General features: G+C 43.9%; 1 protein-coding gene across 2 annotated transcripts in view; it reads right to left on the bottom strand.

The window, feature by feature from the left end:
* The window catches only part of VAT1L (vesicle amine transport 1 like), a 146,159-nt gene that overhangs the window by 56,332 nt on the left and 69,562 nt on the right, over positions 1 to 20,265 (bottom strand). For both annotated transcript variants that reach the window (XM_055306745.1, XM_055306746.1), the window contains exons 5-7: positions 17,684 to 17,787; positions 15,361 to 15,416; positions 11,837 to 12,031 (exon numbers count right to left, since the gene is read on the bottom strand). In XM_055306745.1, the coding sequence (XP_055162720.1) occupies positions 11,837 to 12,031; positions 15,361 to 15,416; positions 17,684 to 17,787 (355 nt within the window). The remainder of the gene's footprint in view (positions 1 to 11,836; positions 12,032 to 15,360; positions 15,417 to 17,683; positions 17,788 to 20,265) is intronic.

The following is a 20,265-nucleotide window of genomic DNA, read 5'->3' as shown; positions in this document are numbered from 1 at the left end:
GAAATCTTCAGCATGGCGCACCCTGTGTTCTCCTTGCTTGATATTTTGCCTGAGAGTCTCTGGCCCCAAAGATCTCAGTTCTGTGGGGGATACATTTACATCACACTGCAAGAGTAATAGCTAGTGAGCACTTAATTTTTGTCAGGCATTAGGTCATTTAATTCCTCCAATTAGAAACTGGTAGAATATACCATTTTCTCCATGTATCTTTTTTTTTTCCCCCTTTTCCCCATTTTTCATAGGTAACTGTCCATTAACATGTTGATGAAGGAGCAAGCCCAGGGAACCCAAAATCAGAGGTTCCTCTCTTTGATTTGGGCGTCATGGCAAGACCATGGGATGTTGAGGATGCTCTTGCAGAAGAGCCAACACCATCCCTGAATCTTGAAAGGGGAGCAGGGACGTCATAGGCTAAGGATGAGGGAAGGGCATGATAAGCAGAAATAACAGAAAAGCATGAAGACAGGCAAGGGGGCAATAGAGACCCAGGTTCTTGAAGAACCACACAGTCCAGTTGGCAGGAGTGAGGATGGCACACTGGGTGGGGGTGGGAGTTTGCACGTGCTCGGTCTCCCCATCCTCCTCTCAAGGTCTGCCTCTTGGCGTCCCCATCACTTCATGCTCAGCCAGATGCACCTTCTCCCTGTGCTTGGATGTGCCAGCCACCTCCTCTCTCTCAGCGTCCAGGCCTGGGCCTGGGCTATAGCACATGTCTTGGTCACCCCTCCAGCTCTCTCCCTTGGGTTTTATGTCCTGCTTAGGTAACCGTCTGGCTGTTCACTTCTGCTACCTGGCTGCTACCTGAGTGTGGACCTACCGCTTCCCACTTATAAGTGTGTTTTCAAAGCCCGGCCTCTGTGTTTGCTGAATAGATGTTGTCTTAATTCCCAATTGCTGCTGTCCCACAACCCCCACCCCCACCCCAAACTCAGTAGCTTAACAACACAAATTTATTCTCTTACAGTTCTGTAGGTCAGAAGCCCGAAATGGGTCTCTGCATTAAAATCTGGGTGTCCAGTGAGAATGGGGGAAATTAACAAGGCAGGAAACCACAAATGTTGGAGAGGATGCAGAGAAAAGGGAACCCTCTTGCACTGTGGGTGGGAATGTGAACTGGTGCAGCCACTCTGGAAAACTGTGTGTGTGAAGTTTCCTCAAAGAGTTAAAAATAGAGCTACCCTACGACCCAGTAATTGCACTGCTGGGGATTTACCCCAAAGATTCAGATGCAATGAAATCCTGGGACACCTGCACCCCGATGTTTCTAGCAGCAATGTCCACAAGAGCCAAACTGTGGAAGGAGCCTCGGTGTCCATCGAAAGATGAATGGATAAAGAAGATGTGGTCTATGTATACACTGGAATATTCCTCAGCCATTAGAAACGACAAATACCCACCATTTGCTTCAATGTGGATGGAACTGGAGGGTATTATGCTGAGTGAAGTAAGTCAATCGGAGAAGGACAAACATTATATGTTCTCATTCATTTGGGGAATATAAAAAATAATGAAAGGGAATAAAGGGGAAAGGAGAAAGAATGAGTGGGAAATATCAGGGAGGGAGACAGAACATGAGAGACTCCTAACTCTGGGAAACGAACTAGGGGTGGTGGAAGGGGAGGTGGGTGGGGCGTGGGGTGACTGGGTGACAGGCACTGAGGGGGGCACTTGATGGGATGAGCACTGGGTGTTATTCTATATGTTGGCAAATTGAACACCAATAAAAAATAAATTAAAAAAATAAAAAAATAAAGAAGCCAGAGAAGAACAATTTTATATTTCAAAAATAAATAAATAAAATAAAATAAAATAAACAAAATAATAAAATATAAAATAAAATAAAATAAAATCTGGGTGTCTACAGGACTGGTTCCTTCTGGAGGAGAATCAGCCTCCTTGCCGTGTCTGGTTTCTGGAGGTGCCTGGATGCCTTGGCTCATAGCACCACATCATGTCATGTCCGTCCCTCAGCTTCCTTTGTCACATCACCTTCTCTGACTCCGGCTCTCTTGTCTCCCTTTTACAAGGACTCTTGTGATTATGATTACCACACAAATAATCTATGGTAATCTCCTTCCCTCAGAATCCTTAATCACATTTACAAGGTCTCTTTTGCCACATAAGGTAACATCTTCAAAGACTTTGAGGATTAGGAAGTGGACATCTGGGCAGCCCGGGTGGCTCAGTGGTTTAGCACCGCCTTCAGCCCAGGGCCGGATCCTGGAGACCCGGGATCGAGTCCTGCATCAGGCTCCCTGCATGGAGCCTGCTTCTTCCTCTGCCTGTGTCTCTGCCTCTCTCTCTCTCATTCTGTGTCTCTCAAGAATAAATAAATAAAATCTTAAAAAAAAAAAAAAAGGAAGTGGACGTCTTGTGGGGCTGTTATTCAGCCCACTACAGATAGATTAGCTAGCTGGAGCTGTGTCTCAATTTGCTGATGTGTTGGGTAGCTCTGAGCAGGGTTGAGGGCAGGTGCATGGGAGGGCTTGTGGGCAGGATGGTCCTGGGATGTTTGAGCTGCAGAAAATACCTGTGACTGGGGCATGCAGGGAGACTGTGCATGGAAATGGAGATTGAGATTGTGTGTGCGTGCATGTGTGGGGCAGGACTGATTGAATTGAAAAATCTAAGATTCTACTTGAGAGGAAGGGGAACATGAGGCAAAGGAAGAATGAAGTTTAGGGACACAAAGCAGACATAACAGTCACTTCTGGAGACTCAGTTTCCTTATCTGGAAACTAGAGGAAGGGACCAAGATACATGGATGGTTTCACAAGGTCATGCAGGTAGGATTCTCTAAGGATAGGGGCCAGGGATCTGGACTCCCCAAGCTGTACCTCCTCCCATCTCTCCCATTCCCAATTCTATGCAACCCCCCACAATATAACAGCCTTACTGAGATATCATTTGCAAACCATACTGCATGATGCATGATAATGCATATAATGTGTATAATGCAATGGTCTTTAATATAGTCATAGAGTTGTGCAACCACCACCACCAGTAATTTTTGACCATTTTCATCCTCCAAACAGAAGCACCATACCTCTTAGAGGTCCCTTTTCATTTCCCCCCCAAATCCTCCAGCCCTAGGCAACCACTAGTCTACTTTCTAAACAGCCCTACCCTGGAGCCTGTTCCTCCTGGCTATTTTCAGGGCTTTTGTTCCACTCAATGTGGAATGGGAGGCTTATGCTGGCTGTCAGCCTGTCTTACCCACACGTTCCCTTCCTGACCCTCTGCATCCAGACTTCCGCCCTCATCATCCTACAGAGAGGGCTTTCTGAAAGGTCAGCATGACCCAGAGTCAAATCCAAAGGCTTTTCCTCTATGTGCTTCCTGACTTGTCAGCAGCAGCCAACACTAATGACCTGTCAGACCGTGGTGGTCCCCATGCCACCGCCGTCTATGGACACCTCATCTGTTGCCTGCTGTCGTGAAGGCCGGGGGATTCTGGGTCTCAGGCCTTAGACCTCTTCCCTCTGCAGCAAATTAGTGACACGGACTCGAGAACCGATCTGTCTTGGTGTGATTGCCATCGTGGACACATACCAGCCGTGTGACCTGGGGCACCTTACTTCATCACTAATCCCATTTCCTTACTCGTGCCACAGTGATAGTAACACTACCCACCCCTCGAGGTTATTGTGGGGATGAAATGAGTTAATTAATGGAAAGTGTTTGGCACATGTAGACAGGCGATGCCAAGTGTTTGCTAATGTGATTATTTTGCTTATTCTTTTGTTCAGTGAGTTTACTCATTGCCATTTTTTCAATAACTTCTCTGCATCAGACTTCACTGGGCTTCAAATTTTCATTAAATTCAACATAAGCAGGAGATTTGGACAAGTATAGCTTACTAAAAGCCTCACATTTGTAACCTGGAGGATGGGGATAATGGCAGCTGGGTCTCAGGGCTTGGGGCAGTCCAAATGATTTAATACATGCAGAACACTTAGAACAAAGTCCGGCACACAGTGAATCCTCTGGAAATGGCAGCAGTAGCCGCAGCAGTAGTCACAGCACCAGTCATGACCCTCCTCTTGCATCTCCATGTGATTGGGGGTTTGAATTGTGGACATCTCCACCTTCATGTTCTCCCATCACCTTTCAACCAAACTCATAACTAAGTTCATCAGATTTTTTCATGGTAGTATCTACCACTGCTGAGTAAAAATGGTGTTTTCCAGCACCCCACTCCTCGTCTCCTAGGTAATAAGACCCTTGATCATCTCTGACTTTTGCTTCTCTTTTCTCTTTTATTTTCAATTTCCATCCCTTCCAGTGACCCCGACTCACTTATTCTCTCCCATTCCACTGCCCTCACTTTTGCCTGGGGCTCACCTACCCCTATTTCAAAAACTGCAGTGACTTCCGGGCCAGACGAGCTGCCCCCAATCCATCCTCCAAACCAATGCACACATTGCCTGCTTTGGGATGATGTCTTTAAAATACCCTCCCTACCCCCAAATGTGTCTCGAAAGGAGCTTCTAAATCTTTAAAGACAGTCCATGCAGCCAGCTGCCATCTGCCATAATTAAGTGGGATTTTTCATGGTTTCTCCTTGAATCTTTGCCTCCTTAGCTTGAGTTTAGACAACTGTTTCCGATGCCTGGCTTCATCTTCTGTTAACTTCCCAGTCTGGTGTTGGAGTCGAAGCCTGCCATTCTTTCACACTGACAATCACACCCCCACCCGATCTTGTCTCTTGGGTCATTCCACCTTTGGTTGCTGGTTTCAACATTAAACTGTCTCTTACCAAGTTACCCTCCTGCTCCAGGACAGATAAGTGTCCCTATCAAGCTCAGCATTGTATTTTTTTTCTTTATTAATTCTTTTAGGCAGACCTATCTCTGTATAGGTTTTGTGATAGCTTTGTGATGGTATAGGATGAAAGACACACATGTAATTAAACCATGACTATTAACAAGAAGGGGAAAATGCAGGGAAAATATAATGAGGGCTTAGGGGCACTTAAATAAATGACTACATTTGGATAGCAAAGAGAGATACACAAGGAAGGGCATAATTAATATAATTTGCTAAAAGGTAATCATGCCAGATTGCTAGGGAGGAAAATTTTTTCCTACTTTCAAACAGAAGGATGACATCATCTCAAAGATCAGCTCCAGCAGGATTTCTGTAATGACAGGCACGTTCTTCTATCTCTGCATGGTCTAATACGGTAACCACCAGCCATGTGTGGCTATTGACCACTTGAAATGCGCCTAGTACCCCTAAGGAACGGAATCTCTAATTTGACTTAATTAACTTACATTTAAATAGCCACATGTGGCTAGTGGTATCAAACTGCAGAGTGCAAACACAGACGATTATGTAAATAATATTGTAAAATGCTACAGACCGTGCCTTTAATAGAAGATTTTGAAACTGCCAAGATCTCCATGCAACCCTGTATCATTTTCCTGGAGCTGCCATAATAAAATACCATAGACTGGCGGCTTAAACAGAGATTTATTTTCTCACAATTCTGGAGGCTGGGAGTTCCCGATGAAGATGCCGACAGGGGTGGTTATACTCTGGGGCCTCTCTCCTGCCCCTGCAGATGGCCATCTTCTCATCATGTCTTGACATGGTCTCTCCATATGTCCTAATCTGCTCTTAGAAGGGTACCAGTCAGACTGGATTAGGGCCCACCCCAAGGCCTCATTTTAACTTAATTAATTCTTTAAAGGTCCTATCTCTAAATATAATTCCATTCTGAAGTACTGAAATTAGGGCTTCCACATATGAATGTGTAAGGCTATGCAATTCGGCTCATAACAGAGTCGACCCTGTGCTATGAAATGGCAGATGGGAAAGGCATTTTTAATTAGAGGCCACACCTACATATTCCAGGTGTATCATACTAGTGTCCCACTTGGGACCAGGATGGGCTTCTAGGAATTGAAAGGATCAGATGGTACCATGCTCCTTAGACCATGCTCTCCAAGAGCGATCACCTCACCTAGAACATCAGTCCTACTTCTCTGCTTGGCAGTGAAGGCCTCCAGGATGTGACTCCATGACCAAACCTACCTTCCTCTCCTCCTTAGGCAGCCACCTCTGCTGTGTTTCACTCAGACCTCTCACCCCACCTACCCCCTACTCTTGCTTTGGAGATTTTTCACTGTCCCTCCTGCTTAGAATGTCTTGTTTTGGTTTTTTGTTTTTTTTTATTTTTAAGATTTTATTTATTGTCTGAGAGAGAGAGCAGGAGTACAAGAAGGGGGAAGCAGAGGGAGAAGCAGACTCTCGCTGAGCAGGGAGGCTGACTTGGGACTCAGTCCCAGGACCCTGGGATCAGGACCTGAGCCACCCAGGTGCCCCTGAAAGCCTTGTTTTTTTTAACCCAACATCATCCAAGGAATTTGTATCCTTCTGATCTCAACTAAGCCCCATCTCATTTTTGGAGCCACTTCTGAGCATTCATTCTTACTTAACAGTAGTCTCTCTAGTTTTTAACCCCACGACTGACACCTCGGTGTTGTCTCAGAAACTAAGTCACAAACATAAGGATCAGGGAATCCTAAAATAGTACTAGCACACAGTAGGTCTCAATAAAGTCACTCCTGCTGGTTGACAAATACAAGTATTTTTCATTCCCACGTCTGAATTGTTTGGAAAGATGAGCTTTTCTCTGACTTAATGTATAGCTACACATTTAATATCTAGAGGCAAACCTGAAGCCGGAGTGTATCGCTGCCTCAAGTATTAAATTTACAATAAAGTCAAAGACAGATGGCTAAAAAGAAACACTAAATTGTTTCTGAAATTATTAAATCTTCTAGTCTGAGGGCTCAGAGAGCCCAAGAAAATTTTCTTTTAATCCCTATGGGCTTTATATTCCATTGATGAAGTTACAGAGCTGGCCTGAAAAGCAATTTTGTGAAATCGTTTACCAAAGGGGAGGGGAAAAATCATTACAGTCATCCTTCTGAGGTTCGCAAGTAATAAGCATGCTCTATTCTCCTCAAGCCCAGAAGAGCCGCGTGGGCTTGATAAATAACCGAGTCTGTCCCAACTGCAGCTCTAAACAGATGTCTGTAAATATTGTAGAAAAGAACCCCCAGAAAGTCGGTGGGTGTTACTGATGAGTGACTGTAGATGTTTTTGTTGGCAAACAGGCAACATCCTCGGTGGATGACTAGCCTGCTACAGGAAATTGTAATTCCTTTGTTATCCTAGTCACTATCTTAACCAATATGGCTTCTTTTAAAGCAGTGTTTCTCAACTAATGGATGCTTTGCCCTTCTTCCTATCCCATCTGGGGGACATTTGACAATGTCTAGTGGTATTTTTTATTGTCAAATAAAAAATGCTGGCAGGGAGGGGTGCTGCTGGCATCAAGTGGGCAGAAACCACTTGATGCTTTAGATGCTGCTAAACATCCTACAATGCATAGGGCAACCCCTACCCCCAGCAAAGGATGATTTCGCCAAAATGTCAATTGGGCCCAAGTCATCTTAAATAATACCTTGTTTTTGTATGTCTTGTGCATTCATTCAACAGACATTTATTGTTGAACGGAGACAATACCCAGGTAGTCCTATTTCTGTGTATTGCTAGATTCACCAATTCACTCATATAATGTGTGTTTATTGAGCATTGACTCCATGCCAGGCACTGGGATCTTGGAATGGCACAGTCGGGGTCTTTCCTCATCTGAGGTTTATTTCCTAGTGGAGGGAGACTAGAGTCTCCACAAGCCAGCAGACCAACTAGATAATTTTAACTAATGGTAAATACAATGTAGATTGTGGAACAGGGTAAGAAGGGGGAGAATACCTGGGTGGGTGGTTGTGCAGGAAGCTACTTTGAGGAGGGGCTTTGGGAAGGCCTCTTTCTATAGGTCTCATTGAAATTGATAGACGAATTGGTAGAAGGAAGCAGCTCTGTGAAAATCTGGAGAAGGAGTGTTCAAAATACCCCTATTCACACAGGTTTGGGTAGTTTCAGTACCAGGGACACGCGTGCCACTGAAACTCAGATGGAGGAGGTGAGGTGGACAGTGTAAAGATGGTAAGCGGGGCAGGAGTTGTACAGTCCAGGAAAGAATTCAGACTGTATCTCAGGTGCAGTGGGGAGACATGGCAGGATTTTATGCAGGGTGGACGTGTCTGGGTTAGGTAGTGAGAAGTCCACTTGGGCTGCTGGGTGGAGAATGCGCTGTAGAGGGGCAAGATGGAAGCGAGGAGCCAGTCAGGAGCTCACTGCAGGAGGGAGGCCAGCTCAGGCCACAGTGCCATGAGTAGAAAGGAGAGCAGGTGGGTGTATTTGGGAAGCATTTGGAATAAAGTTCCTGGACTTGCCTGGATAGGACCCATTACTCAGTCCATTGCCAACTGCCAGCCTGAGCTACCCATCTCTGGTCAGTGCGCATCCAGTGTGCAAGCCTTTGCTCTGCATCCTCAGCTTAGCCCACCCTGTTAACTCCCACCTGCACAGGAGTTCCACAGTCCCCCTGCCTTACATGAGCAGATCTTCCCTAATAAAAGCCGGGTTTATGTTGGTGACCCCTCTCATTCCTTGGTCAGGTTGAGAGCTTTCCTGAATATCAGACTTCTACAGCTGGAGCCTGGGATGCAGCCTTAAAATTTTTGTTTCTTCCTTGGTGGATAATACCCTTGGGGGTCCCAAATGTGGCAGCTTTTGATCATGACCTGTTAGCAGCCTCCCATGGGACTTAAGACTAAAATCCAGATTTCTATCCAGCCCCTGCTCACCTAGGCAGGCACTCCTTTTAAATTTTTTTTTTAAAATTTAAATTCAATTTAATGAACATATTATTACTAGTTTCAGGGGTAGAATTCTGTAATTCATTAGTTTCATACAACACCCAGTACTAATTACATCAAGTCCCCTCCTTAAGGCCCAACCCCCAGTTACCCATTCCCCTACCAACCTCCCCTCCAGCAGTCCTCAGTTTGTTCTTTAGAGTTAAGAGTCTCTTATGGCTTATCTTCCTCTCCGATTTCCTCTTATTTTATATTTCCTTCCCTTCCCCTATGTTCATGTTTTGTTTCTTAAACTCCACATACGAGTCAAAACATACATTTGTCTTTTTTCTGACTTATTTCACTTAGTGTAACACCATCTAGTTCCATCCATGTCATTGCAAAGAGCAAGATTTCATTCTTTTTGATGGCTGAGAAATATTCCAGTGTGTGTGTGTGTGTGTGTGTCTGTGTGTGTGTGTGTTTATATACCCCCCCACCATGTCTTTATCCATTCATCTGTTGATGGACATCTGGGCTCTTCCCATAGTTTGGCTATTATAGACATTGCTCTTATAAACATTGGGGTGCATGTGCCCTTTCGAATCACTATGTTTGTGTCCTTTGGATAAATACCATTCCCACATTTGCTCACACCAACCTGTTGAAAGAGGCCACATAATCCATCCCTCTAATCTTTGTCCTTTTACTTTTGTGGGCCTCTGCCTTGCAGGGGCACTTTTTTTGTAGCTATCTGCCTCTTTCATGTCCCAGCTCAAATGATACCTAACGTTTCTTGTCTGAAATCACTCAACAGCATGTATTTCCAATGAGTACAATACCACTCCTCAAAGGGATGGAAATTGATTCTTGGAAGATGAAAAAAATCTTACTCTTCTAATCTGTAAAGCACAGATATACATGCAGGACATAAACAGCTGGGCAGCTAGCTAGATGATAGGTAGGTAGCTAAATTGATACAGAGGGATGGATGGTATACCCATGGTATTAGAATATCATAGAGGGGCTTCATCAGGAAAAGAAGTCTATAAAGTCTCCTGACAGGGCAGATAATAAGGAAAAAGAGGTTGAAAATCAATGGTCTAGGGAAACCATCTCCCTGTTCCACTTACTTGCCAACATATACCCTAATTTAAATCTTTTCAGGAACTTCGGACAATTGACAAATACCTTGCTTATTTTTGTCTCCTTCCCAGTATTTTCTGGGCTTCCCCCATCCCTCTAAATGTAAGCTCCATGAAACCCAGGTATCTTGGCTGTCTGGTCACCACTATGTCTCCAGCATGTGCACAGTGCTGGGTATACAGTAATTATTCAATACATATTTGTGACCAAGGAATACCATTGTGACCAAGGAATGATTTCAAATACTAGAATAAGGACTCACCAGACCAATTGGACCCCTTCTGGATTTCATCTCTTACTTAAATGCTTCCAGATTTGTTGGGTCCTTCGGAACACTGAGTTTAAGTGTAAGCCCCCTTCTTTGTCCCATAGTCAAGTTCATCTCTTAGCCCTGGTCTTGACTACCTCCAGTTTTCTCTCCACTCTGGCCACTGAGAACCAGTAACCATGTTGTCCAGCCCTCCTCGATGCCACTGAGATACCACAGTGAATACGGAACAGATGTCCGACTCGGTAAATTAAAAACATTTTTGAGGAAAGCATAACAGTAGGCTAACCATCTTGGAAATTACAAAGCAAAGGAATGCACGATTATTGGGTTTAACAAGAAGCTGAATCACAGTGAACATCTGCAAAAGAAAAAAGACTGGAAGGACGCAAACCAAAATGTCAGCAATGTTATCTCTGGAATGTAGACTTGCAGTTTATTTTCTCCTTATGCTTCTGTTCTTAATTTAGGACTTTCCTACAATAAGCATGTATTTCTTTTATTAGAAGACACAAGGGTTTTAGTGGTTGGGTTTTTTTAAAGACCATCCAGGATACTGCAGTATCAGAGAGGCATATACAGGTGCACCTCTGGTCCGTGCATCCAAGACCTGTTCTACTTGATTACATGGGGACCCCCCACAAAGCTTTTTGTAGGGCGATTTCTGTGCTTAGGGGAGCCATTTGATCTCAGCTAACCTAGTTCATTAGGCAAATAGCACCAGCTTTAGTGCCAGGACAACACGTACTATCCATTCCACAGCACATTATGTTTGTTAGCTTTTTCAGGGATGTGTGTGACTCCCAAAAGTACAAAAAATTTCTTGTATTGTAAGGCACTCACCCATGCAAAATGCAAAGACCAAACAAACACAAAACACATTTCCATATTTTTTAAGATATTTGTCAGGGGCTTCATGGCTCCCGGAAGCCAAAGGCCTGACTTAGGAAGATTTCCCACTGAAATGTCTCTTGAAACCTAGGCTGTACCTCTTTTTTTTCTCCCAGCAGGTAGCCACCAAGACTGGCCATGCATATGCCCAGAACTTCCCTGGTCCTGGAGGATTTTCTAGACCCTGCCTCCTCCTAGCACATCCTACCTGCACCAATGCAGACAGTTCATGCTTCAATATCCTTAAAGGTTCATTAGGGATTCTTGATTTTTTCATGATCAAGGAACACTTTCAAATGCTAGAACTTTTGGTATATCAATTAATACACTCCGATGAATACTAGATCCAACAATTCATTAATAATTACAATGCCCATTGTGACAGCTAATAGCATCTCGTCTCCAGGGGTCTCCAAGCATTGGGGTTTATCACACAAAATATATCAGCTCTGAGTCATTGTCTGCCCCCACCTTAATGTCATATACCCACAAGGTGATATTATAAATGATGCTGCAGTAATATTCATGCCCTCTAAGAACCCAGGTGGATCGTCCACACCCATGAAAACCTGGTGGCCTGAGAAGGGGTCATAGTACAAGTGGTAGTTTGAGGCACAAAGTTTGAAAATCACTATGGAACTGAGAATATTTCTCATATCCAAAGCACGATTCTAGAGGACAACAACTTTTAGGACTCTCATTTAAAATGAACAAGCCCGGAGAATAATATTCGAATAAAAGACTGTATCTGGCTGCTCAGATCTTCTTGGAGTAAAAAGAGATTATTTGCTGGGGGTGGTGACATCATTCTTACCTCCTCTAGGGCCCAAAGGGAGTCTACCACAGGCTTGATCTTCTTCTGGTTGTAGAGCCCAATGAGTTTGTCCACCACTCCTCGAATGAGGCCTGCACGGCCCTGTTTGAAGAGCAGATTTAGGAGAGAAAATCCCGCGATGACTTTGTTCTCTTCATAGAGCTTGATGGGGTTCACCTTCTCGACCTGCCACCACTGGAGGGAGAGCAGGTGTCAGTTAGAGGGAGCCCAAGCCAGCCCTGTCCACAGCACTGCAGGCAGAGGAGGGGGCTGCTATAGTGGGATGGGTTCCAGCTGGCCCAGGGGTGGTCCTTGTTGGGGTATTTTTTTAAAGCAGCTATTTAGCTGGCAGAGCTAGAAGTGCCTAGTGATGCTCATGAGCAAAGCACGAGCTCTAGGTGGAAGTAAGAAACAGACTTCCTGAAAACAGCTACTAGGACACATGTCATGGGGCCATTAAGGCGTGGGGCTGGGACTGTTAGCTCTGGAGCCAAATCCTGGCTCTCACTTGTGCTCTCTCTTCTTCTGAGTGTTTCATATCTCTTGGCTACGGAGAGTGGCTGGGTGTTTCCTCAGGTTTCTGGGAGAATTTAGCGTATGAACGGTGATGGCAGTGACTTGGTTGGGGCAGGAGGAGGGTGGCAGAAAAGTCTACCAAGTGTGTTGGGGACTCAGTGGGATGATGATTCAGCCACAAGAGCAGCTTTCCTAGGGCGGATGATGGCACAGCTGGAGAAGTGGGTGGGAATCCATGAGGAAAAGAGCGAGGGAACATAATATAGGCAAGAGGAACAGCATGATGTGGCGGCGAAGCCATAGCATTGAGACTAAGCCAGAGGTTCTTATCTGAGGTAAGTTTTACTTCCCGTGGGACAGGTGATAACATTTGAGGACGTTTTTGTTGTGGTGACTGGAAAGCAGAGGAATCTACTCCATCTATTGGGTAGAAGCCAGGGGATGCTGGTAAACATCCTATAGTACACAGGACTAGAATTTAGAAACCCCAAATTCCCCTTTCTAGAGGGCTCTAGAAGGGAAACGTGATGGGCACGTAGGAACATTGGTAATGTTTATATTATTGGTGGTTTACACCGTGTCTCTTTCCTGAATTGTGGGAGCTCACAAAAGATTTTGATTTTTTTTTAAGTGGGAAAATCATATGGTCAGGAAAATCAGTGTGAGAAAAACAAGTCAAAAGCAAGGATAAGATTCATGCACAAAATTTTTTACTAATGCACATTCCCTGAGGGCCTGGAGGCCAGCTCCAAGAGACATATGTATTTGGCCATGGACTGGCTTCCCGTAAAAACAAAGTAGAGATATGATTAATGACTCGTTTCATGGTGCATCTGCAGTGTCTCAGTAAATGTTTGTGAAACGGATGCTTGCTAAATCTGCAATTCCTGCGTAGTTGTGGTTAAGTGAGTTCTAGAGCCAAGTGTCTGGTTTTAAATCCCAGTTCTGCCACTTACTAGCTGTGCAATTTTAGGCGAGTCACGTAACCTCTCTAGGCTGTGTTTCCCTACTGCACCTCATGGGGTCATCATGAGGATTAAATGTGTTAATATACAGAAAGTTCTTGGAACAGTGTCTGATCCAGAGTAGGTTTTCTATAAATATAAAATATTTCCCTTATCTTTGACTTAGTGAGTAGGAGCTCTGAAATTGGAGTCAGATTGCTCTCTAAGCGCTAACCACTGTTTACCATTGCTATAGTCTAAAAGCAATAGCATGTTTGATAAAGAGTGAGTACAAGCTCTGCAAGAGCTTTAAGGTGGAGCATAATTAGGATATCTGAGTGAGAAATTCTTGTATAGTTCTAAGTATGGCTTTAATTTCTAAGCCTTTCTTCAATAGGTAGACGAAAATTCCTTTCTAGAACCTTCTAGAACAGTGTCATCATTCCACTCCTTAGCATGCCCTATCTTCATTTTGCTTCTAAATGACCAACTAACATTGGACCAGGTCTCTGAAGGGAAATAGTCTTTGTTCTTGACCTCCAACTATATAGCATTCTTGAAATCGGCACCCCTGTTTCAGGCAGGAGAATCTCAACCTCCATCCTGGCCATGTTTCTATGAGTGCTGTCATTGAACCTGGGCACAATGCAATTATTTCATTAACACTGTGTGTTGTGATTGTGCGTTTAGGGGAGAAAGGGAAAACACTTCTTACAATTGCATGTAATTTGGGATCAATCTGGTTACCCACAGCAGGCTGTCAGCATCACGTTAATTACAGCCACAGCAACAAAACAGCTGTGAGTGGCACAAAGCCTATCTTCAGGGGACTTGCTCCAGACAGCATCCTTCATTACATGCCATTCTTGCTCCCTTACAGATTCTTTTGTTGCAATGATCTTGACCTAAACTCTGAAGTTTAAGGGCAAAAACAGGCCCTTAATTCTACTGTAACAGGGCAGGCAGTACTAATAATTCGAGAATCAGGGAATGTTTAAGGGTAAAGCCAGCCAATGCTGGCACTTAGGGGGCATATGAATGCCCCATAGTGCCACACTTAGAATGATTTCTATGGCTTTCCCTGGCCACCTATGCAAAATGCCTCCACCCCATCCTGCATCTTCTTTTTAATCCTTTTCAGAGTTCTTATGACCATTTAGAATAATCATCTTATTAATATGTCTTTCTTATTTCAGTTTGTCTCCCTCATTAGAATGTAAGAGTCACAAGGGGCTAAAATGTGCTCATCTCATTCACTGCAATCCCCTGGTGTCTTGCACACATGGCAGGTGCTCAGAAGATGCTTGTAAAGCAAATGAACCAATGAGTGCTGCACTGGCTGCTAAGGCAGTTGAGAGGAGAGGATACAAGAGCAAACTCTCTCATAAGAAGTAGCAATTCTCTATTGAGGGGGCATGGCTAAAAATTGCAGTTCTAGCCCAAATGAGCTTAATTCTAGCAAGTGTTGTTCGAGGTAGGAATATAGATCTGAGTAGGTTCGAATACCCAGGGATGTGGTTTCTCAATCGCAAAGTAAACACTGCATTCAGAGCATGATTATTTAAGCTAGTGGTTCACAAATTTGCCTATGTCTAAAATCACCCTGGGGACTCACTAAAATTGTGGGATCCCATTTGTATCTCCAGCTCAGTAGAATAGAGATACGGAGAAATCTTAAGTACCCCCAGAGGACCTGGTCAAAAGAGGCCACACTCACAGTTGGTTTCTCCATGAAGCAAATAAAATGCACTAATGTAAGTTATTTTTAACCAATGATGAAAAACACAAGAACTTAAACAATCTCTGCTGAAATCAAAATGCTTTTGTGATTTTCTCAAACGTTCCCACCTCTCCACTTCATTTAGACAAAGCAGCCGAAGTATATACACAGTCTTGCCCGTGTGTAGTGTGCAAGGCAGGAATACACAGGCTTTATTGAAAATGAATGATGCAGATGAAGAACAAACAAGATTTAGGTGCTTAGTCAATGTCTTTAGTTGGAAGAGCTCACAGCATGCAAGTCACTGCATTACCACAGTACATTTGACATGTATGGATACTTACTGATTTTGCAAAGCTAAAGAAGCTCTTGGTCTCTCCAGTCACCATGTTGGATGAACCTGTAAATGGAGGATTCCCAAATCAAGCTATTGCTAATGAAAACCAACATCTCTTGCAGTTGTTTGGTCCAGAACTGCCCAACTCAGCCTTGGAAAAATGAGGGAAATGGAGGGAGAGATGACATCAAGTTGACTTAATTTTAGCCAAGTGTCCCTGGATCAAAGAGAAAGTAGTATTTCTCAAGGTGCCCACGTCATTATTTTGGAAAATTGGGCATGTAGCAAAAATGTGATTTACATTCTAATACAATGATGAATTGCTTAAAATATTGGTTCTGTTCTTCAAGATTAGGAAGTGAAATTCTATGTGAGCCTAATTCATGGTTTGAATTTGATTTCTTAACAAGTAAGGAGCGTGGGGCTCTGATATGGGCTGGACAGTTAAGTGGCAGGGAGAGATGCGACTGCACTAGAATTTAGATGAATGAAAAAATGGCGAACAGTAGAGCAGGTGAGGGTGAAAATAGGTTCAGGAGCCAGGGAAGTGATATGATGAACATACTAATTCCAAAGATATCTGAGCAGAGAGGTCAAAACCATTTGAGGCAAATAGTGTGAGAAACTGAGCTTTGCTAATGGAAACAAACAACATTCAGAAAGAAGATGGGAAATGGTGTTAGGAAGAATTCCCAAGATTCTCTTTCAGAGAGAAAAGACTCCCTTGTGTGGTTCTTAGGAATGTGGAGGGGATGACAGAGCTCTTAACAAATCAGATGCCAAAAGATGCCTTTTCGGTGACTTTCCTGCCTTGTCCCCAGAGATTGGGAATAAGCCCTTAGAGAACCATTACTTAATGAAAAAAACAATGTACATTTTAAACTTCATTGTTTGGCCTGGGTAGACTAGTTAGTTAATCACTGGCCTGCTTTTATGGGTGACTACCACCAAGCATCATGGTATCAGGCTTTGGTTCCTTAGTAATCAGTGTAATCAGTTAGATACTTGCAAGGTGATAAAATTGTACTCTGCAAAATGCATCATGGAAGTGGGGCAAAAATAGAACTGGTGAATGAGTAAGAAAGAATAAATTGGCCATCGAACATTTGACTCCCAGGTTAGTTCTATCCAATATCCCTCATTGTGCGCTGACACAGCTTCTGTTATCAACCGTAATAGTTGAAGAATTATGAACCCACTTGTAAAGACTTTCAGATACTATTGAAGATACCAGAACACCCCAGCAACGGGAGGCTTATTCCCTCTCTTTCTGTCATAATAACAATGACAAAAAGATGTTTGAATATTTATATCTTTCAAATATCTCTTTTATAAGTTTCTCAGGGAATAGCAGGGAAATGAAATTTTTTTTCTGAGTTATACAGAGCTAAGTCTCAATTTTCTATTGGATCTATGGGACAGAACTGCCAAAAATCTCAAATGTTGGCTAACCCCAGTATCATTTGGCTTTGTAATATGATATCTGGCTTCAGGTAGGCTTTTTTGACTTTGTAGAGAGACTAATGTTTAAATTAGTTTACAAGCATATTACAGAAGAGAGGAAGAAGATGAGGAGGCGGCTCTGAAGTCTTCTGCTTGAGAACATCTCCCAGATATCTTTGATAAATCCCTCAGACTTAAGAGCATACCGGGGGCTGCAAAAGCAAAGGTGTGCTTTAACCACCCAGAGCTTCTTTGTGATTTGGGACATACAGGGGTAGTTTCAAATTTGAGAGTTGTATTTTGCAACATCATCTCCACTAGGGAAGAATGGCCCTAAAACCTGCATATTCTAGCCACCCCTCCCATCCTATTGTGGGTCCTTCATTCCTCCATTTTTTAAATTTCCTTTGAAGCCATTAATATTTCCCACCTGTGCCACCTTCTGTGGGCCAAATCAATGACTGCACTGGCTAGGTCTTTACCCCTTTTGGAATGAGAAGTATACACAGGGGCAATAAGGCATGTTACTTTTATAATTGAAAATAACTAATGGCAATAGCAGTATTATGGAAAACACTAAAAAATTAAGCCCTCCCAGGGCTCCTGGGTGGCTCAGTTGGTTGAGTGTCTGACTCCTGATTTCGGCTCAGGTCATGATCTCATGGGTTGTGAGATAAAGCCTCGCGCTGGGCTCTGTGCTCAGTGAGGAGTCTACTTGAAGGTTCTCTCCCTCTGCCCCTCTCTCTCTCAAATAAATCTTAAAAAAAATTAAGCCCTTTCAATCGCATTACCCCAACATATCAACACATTTCATTCATCAGAGCCTTTGTGAGCATATGGACAGTGCTCCCTGTTGCAGACCATCCCCACTTCTCTTTAACACTTACCATATAAAATGTAGGTTCCCAGTGGTTTGAGAAGGCTGAGACCTTTTCCAGTGTTATCCCCACAGAGGCAATCCAAAACAATGTCCACTCCTTCAGCCGAGATTCTAAATGGTGTGAAGACAAAGTAAGATACTGTTACCTGTTAGGGACCAAACTTGATTACTCTCCCTTCCTGTGTCATGCTGTTTACTCCCAGAATCAGGAAGAGCAAGGGCTCTGGGAGTAGCCATAAACAGGACAGCAAAGGGGTGCCTGGGTGGCTTAGTCGGTTCAGTTAGGCATCTGCCTTCAGCTCGGGTCATGATTCCAGGGTCCTGGGATGAAGCCCCGCATCAGGCTCCCTGCTCGGCGGTGAGCCTGCTTCTCTCTCTCCCTCTGCTTCTCCCTCCTGCTCTTCTACTCCCCCTGCTTGTGCAGATGTGTGCTGGCTCTCTCTCTCTCTCAAATAAATAAATCTTTTTTAAAAATTTGAATTTGTATCTAGCCACCTCAGACTGCTTCTCTGAGCCTTAGCTTTCTCCTTTATAAAGTGGAGTGAGCATGTCTTCTTGTGCTGAGGATGAAGAAGGTGACAGATGAAATGTATGGCCCATTGCCAGCCATACAACAGTCACTCCGCAAGTGAGTCACTCAACAAGTCTGATCTGTGGAGCTTAGGTTATGGGCTAGACTCTGTCCAAGGTGCTGGAGACAGAGCCGGGGGTGGGCAAAACTAACATGCTCCTGTCTGCTTGCGGCTTCCAGTCTAGCAGGGACTAGCTTTCCTCACTCTCTCTCTCCATCCTCAGTGCCATAAAGGCACATTAATGTAACTCACAAACTTGTATTCATTCAATCTCTAGGTTCAATCTAAAATGGGATCTTTGAGGAAGAGGTTAAATAGATAGGACCTTGGAGCACCTGGGTGGCTTAGTTGGTTAAGCAGCTGACTTTTGGTTTTGGTTCAAGTCATGATCTCAGGGTCCTGGGATCGGGCCCCCATGTTGGGTTCTGCACTCAGTAGGGAGTGTGCTTGTGGATTCTCTCTCTCCCTCTCCCTCTGCCCCTCCTCCCCTAAAATAAAGAAATATTTAAAAATACATAGGATCGTCTTATAACAATAGAAGTTTCCAGAGTATAACCACATTTGTATTGTATTAAGTAGACAAAATATTTTTGATCCCTTCTTCCATTAATTTATTTATACATTCATTGATTCACCTACTTACTCATGCATTTAACAAACATACACTGGGCTTCCACTGTTAAAAGATATTATGCAGAAGAGAGCTGTAAACAGGAAGGTTCTGGGGATTGTAGGGGAGCTATTATTCATGCCCCCAGGGCTCCCAGTTGTGGTTAGGCCTTGTTCTGCTAAGACAAGAATAGCATTTCCCCGGATTTGTGAGTTTGCAGGATCATCTTGTCTTAGCACACTGCTCAACATTTCTACCTCCAACCTCATCCCCAAACCAAGTTCGGCCATTGCAGCTCATGTGGACAGCTAGATCCTGTTTTCAGAAGTAGGAAATTCTGCATGTGCATTTTTAGAGATCAGACACTAAGTCAACTGCCCCATGACCCAAGACAGCTGAGTCATGACTTTCAAAAGCTGAGTCATGACTTTTGAAAGCTGAGTCATGACCTTCAAAAGCTCTCGAGTCAAGTCCAAAATCCAGGCATTACAAAGACTCATCAAAAGATTATCAGCTTTGCTTTTGCCTGATAGGATCCTTATCTGTAAAGGTGTATCTATTCAAGTTCCACCTATAAATTCAGAACCAGGGAGTTAGGCCAGTGGATCTAAACCCTTCGTGAACATCAGAATCTCCGGGGGCTCATTAAAAGAGATTGCAGTTTGCCCTCCCTCCCCCTCTTCTCCTAGCTTCTGATTCACTTGCTTTGAGGTGGGCCCCAAAGATGTGCATTTCTAACAGGTTCCCAGGAGATATTGATGCTGCTGATTCTGGCTCTACACTCTGAGAACCACTGGTCTGAGCCAGCTAGGAGGAGCCAAACTGGCATTATTTCTTATATTAATAATTAATTTGTCAATTAAATATTTGGCACTGCACTTGGCACTGGAGACACAGTGGTGAGCCCAAACAGCTTTGATTTCTCCCCTTTTAGAACTTTTATTAGGTAGATGTTAAACCCATGATTACACGAATAAAAATTAAATTAAAATGCATGGTGTCTAGTGCCACACAGGTGCTCTGAGACCATGTCAATCTAGAGTTTGCCCAGTCAAGTCTGCCAGAGAAGGCATCCCTGAGGAAATGCGAAGTGAAGGAGTTATCTAGGTAAAGAGCAGCAGGAATAATGTTCCAGGTGAGGTAACAGCACATGCAAAGGCCCTGTGGTAGGAAGAAGACTGGGAAGCAGCCAGTTTGGCTGGAGCAAAGGAAATGTAAAGAGGCGAGGTCTGAGAGGCAGGTGGGAGTTGGAACACACAGACTCCGTTGTGCCTAGGGCTCTAGGTTGGTGCCTCACACCGACTGCTCAGGTCTGTACCTTGCATCATGGGCTGGGTAGGTATGCTCCTGTCTTCCTCACTTCTCCCAAGTTGTTTTTTTTTTTTTCCTGCCAAGTGTGTTCACTCC

This window comes from Nyctereutes procyonoides, unplaced genomic scaffold, assembly GCF_905146905.1.
Source record: "Nyctereutes procyonoides isolate TBG_1078 unplaced genomic scaffold, NYPRO_anot_genome, whole genome shotgun sequence".
Lineage (NCBI taxonomy): Eukaryota > Metazoa > Chordata > Mammalia > Carnivora > Canidae > Nyctereutes > Nyctereutes procyonoides.
The sequence above is the reverse complement of the archived record's forward strand: the minus strand, read 5'-3'. Positions and strand labels throughout refer to the sequence as shown.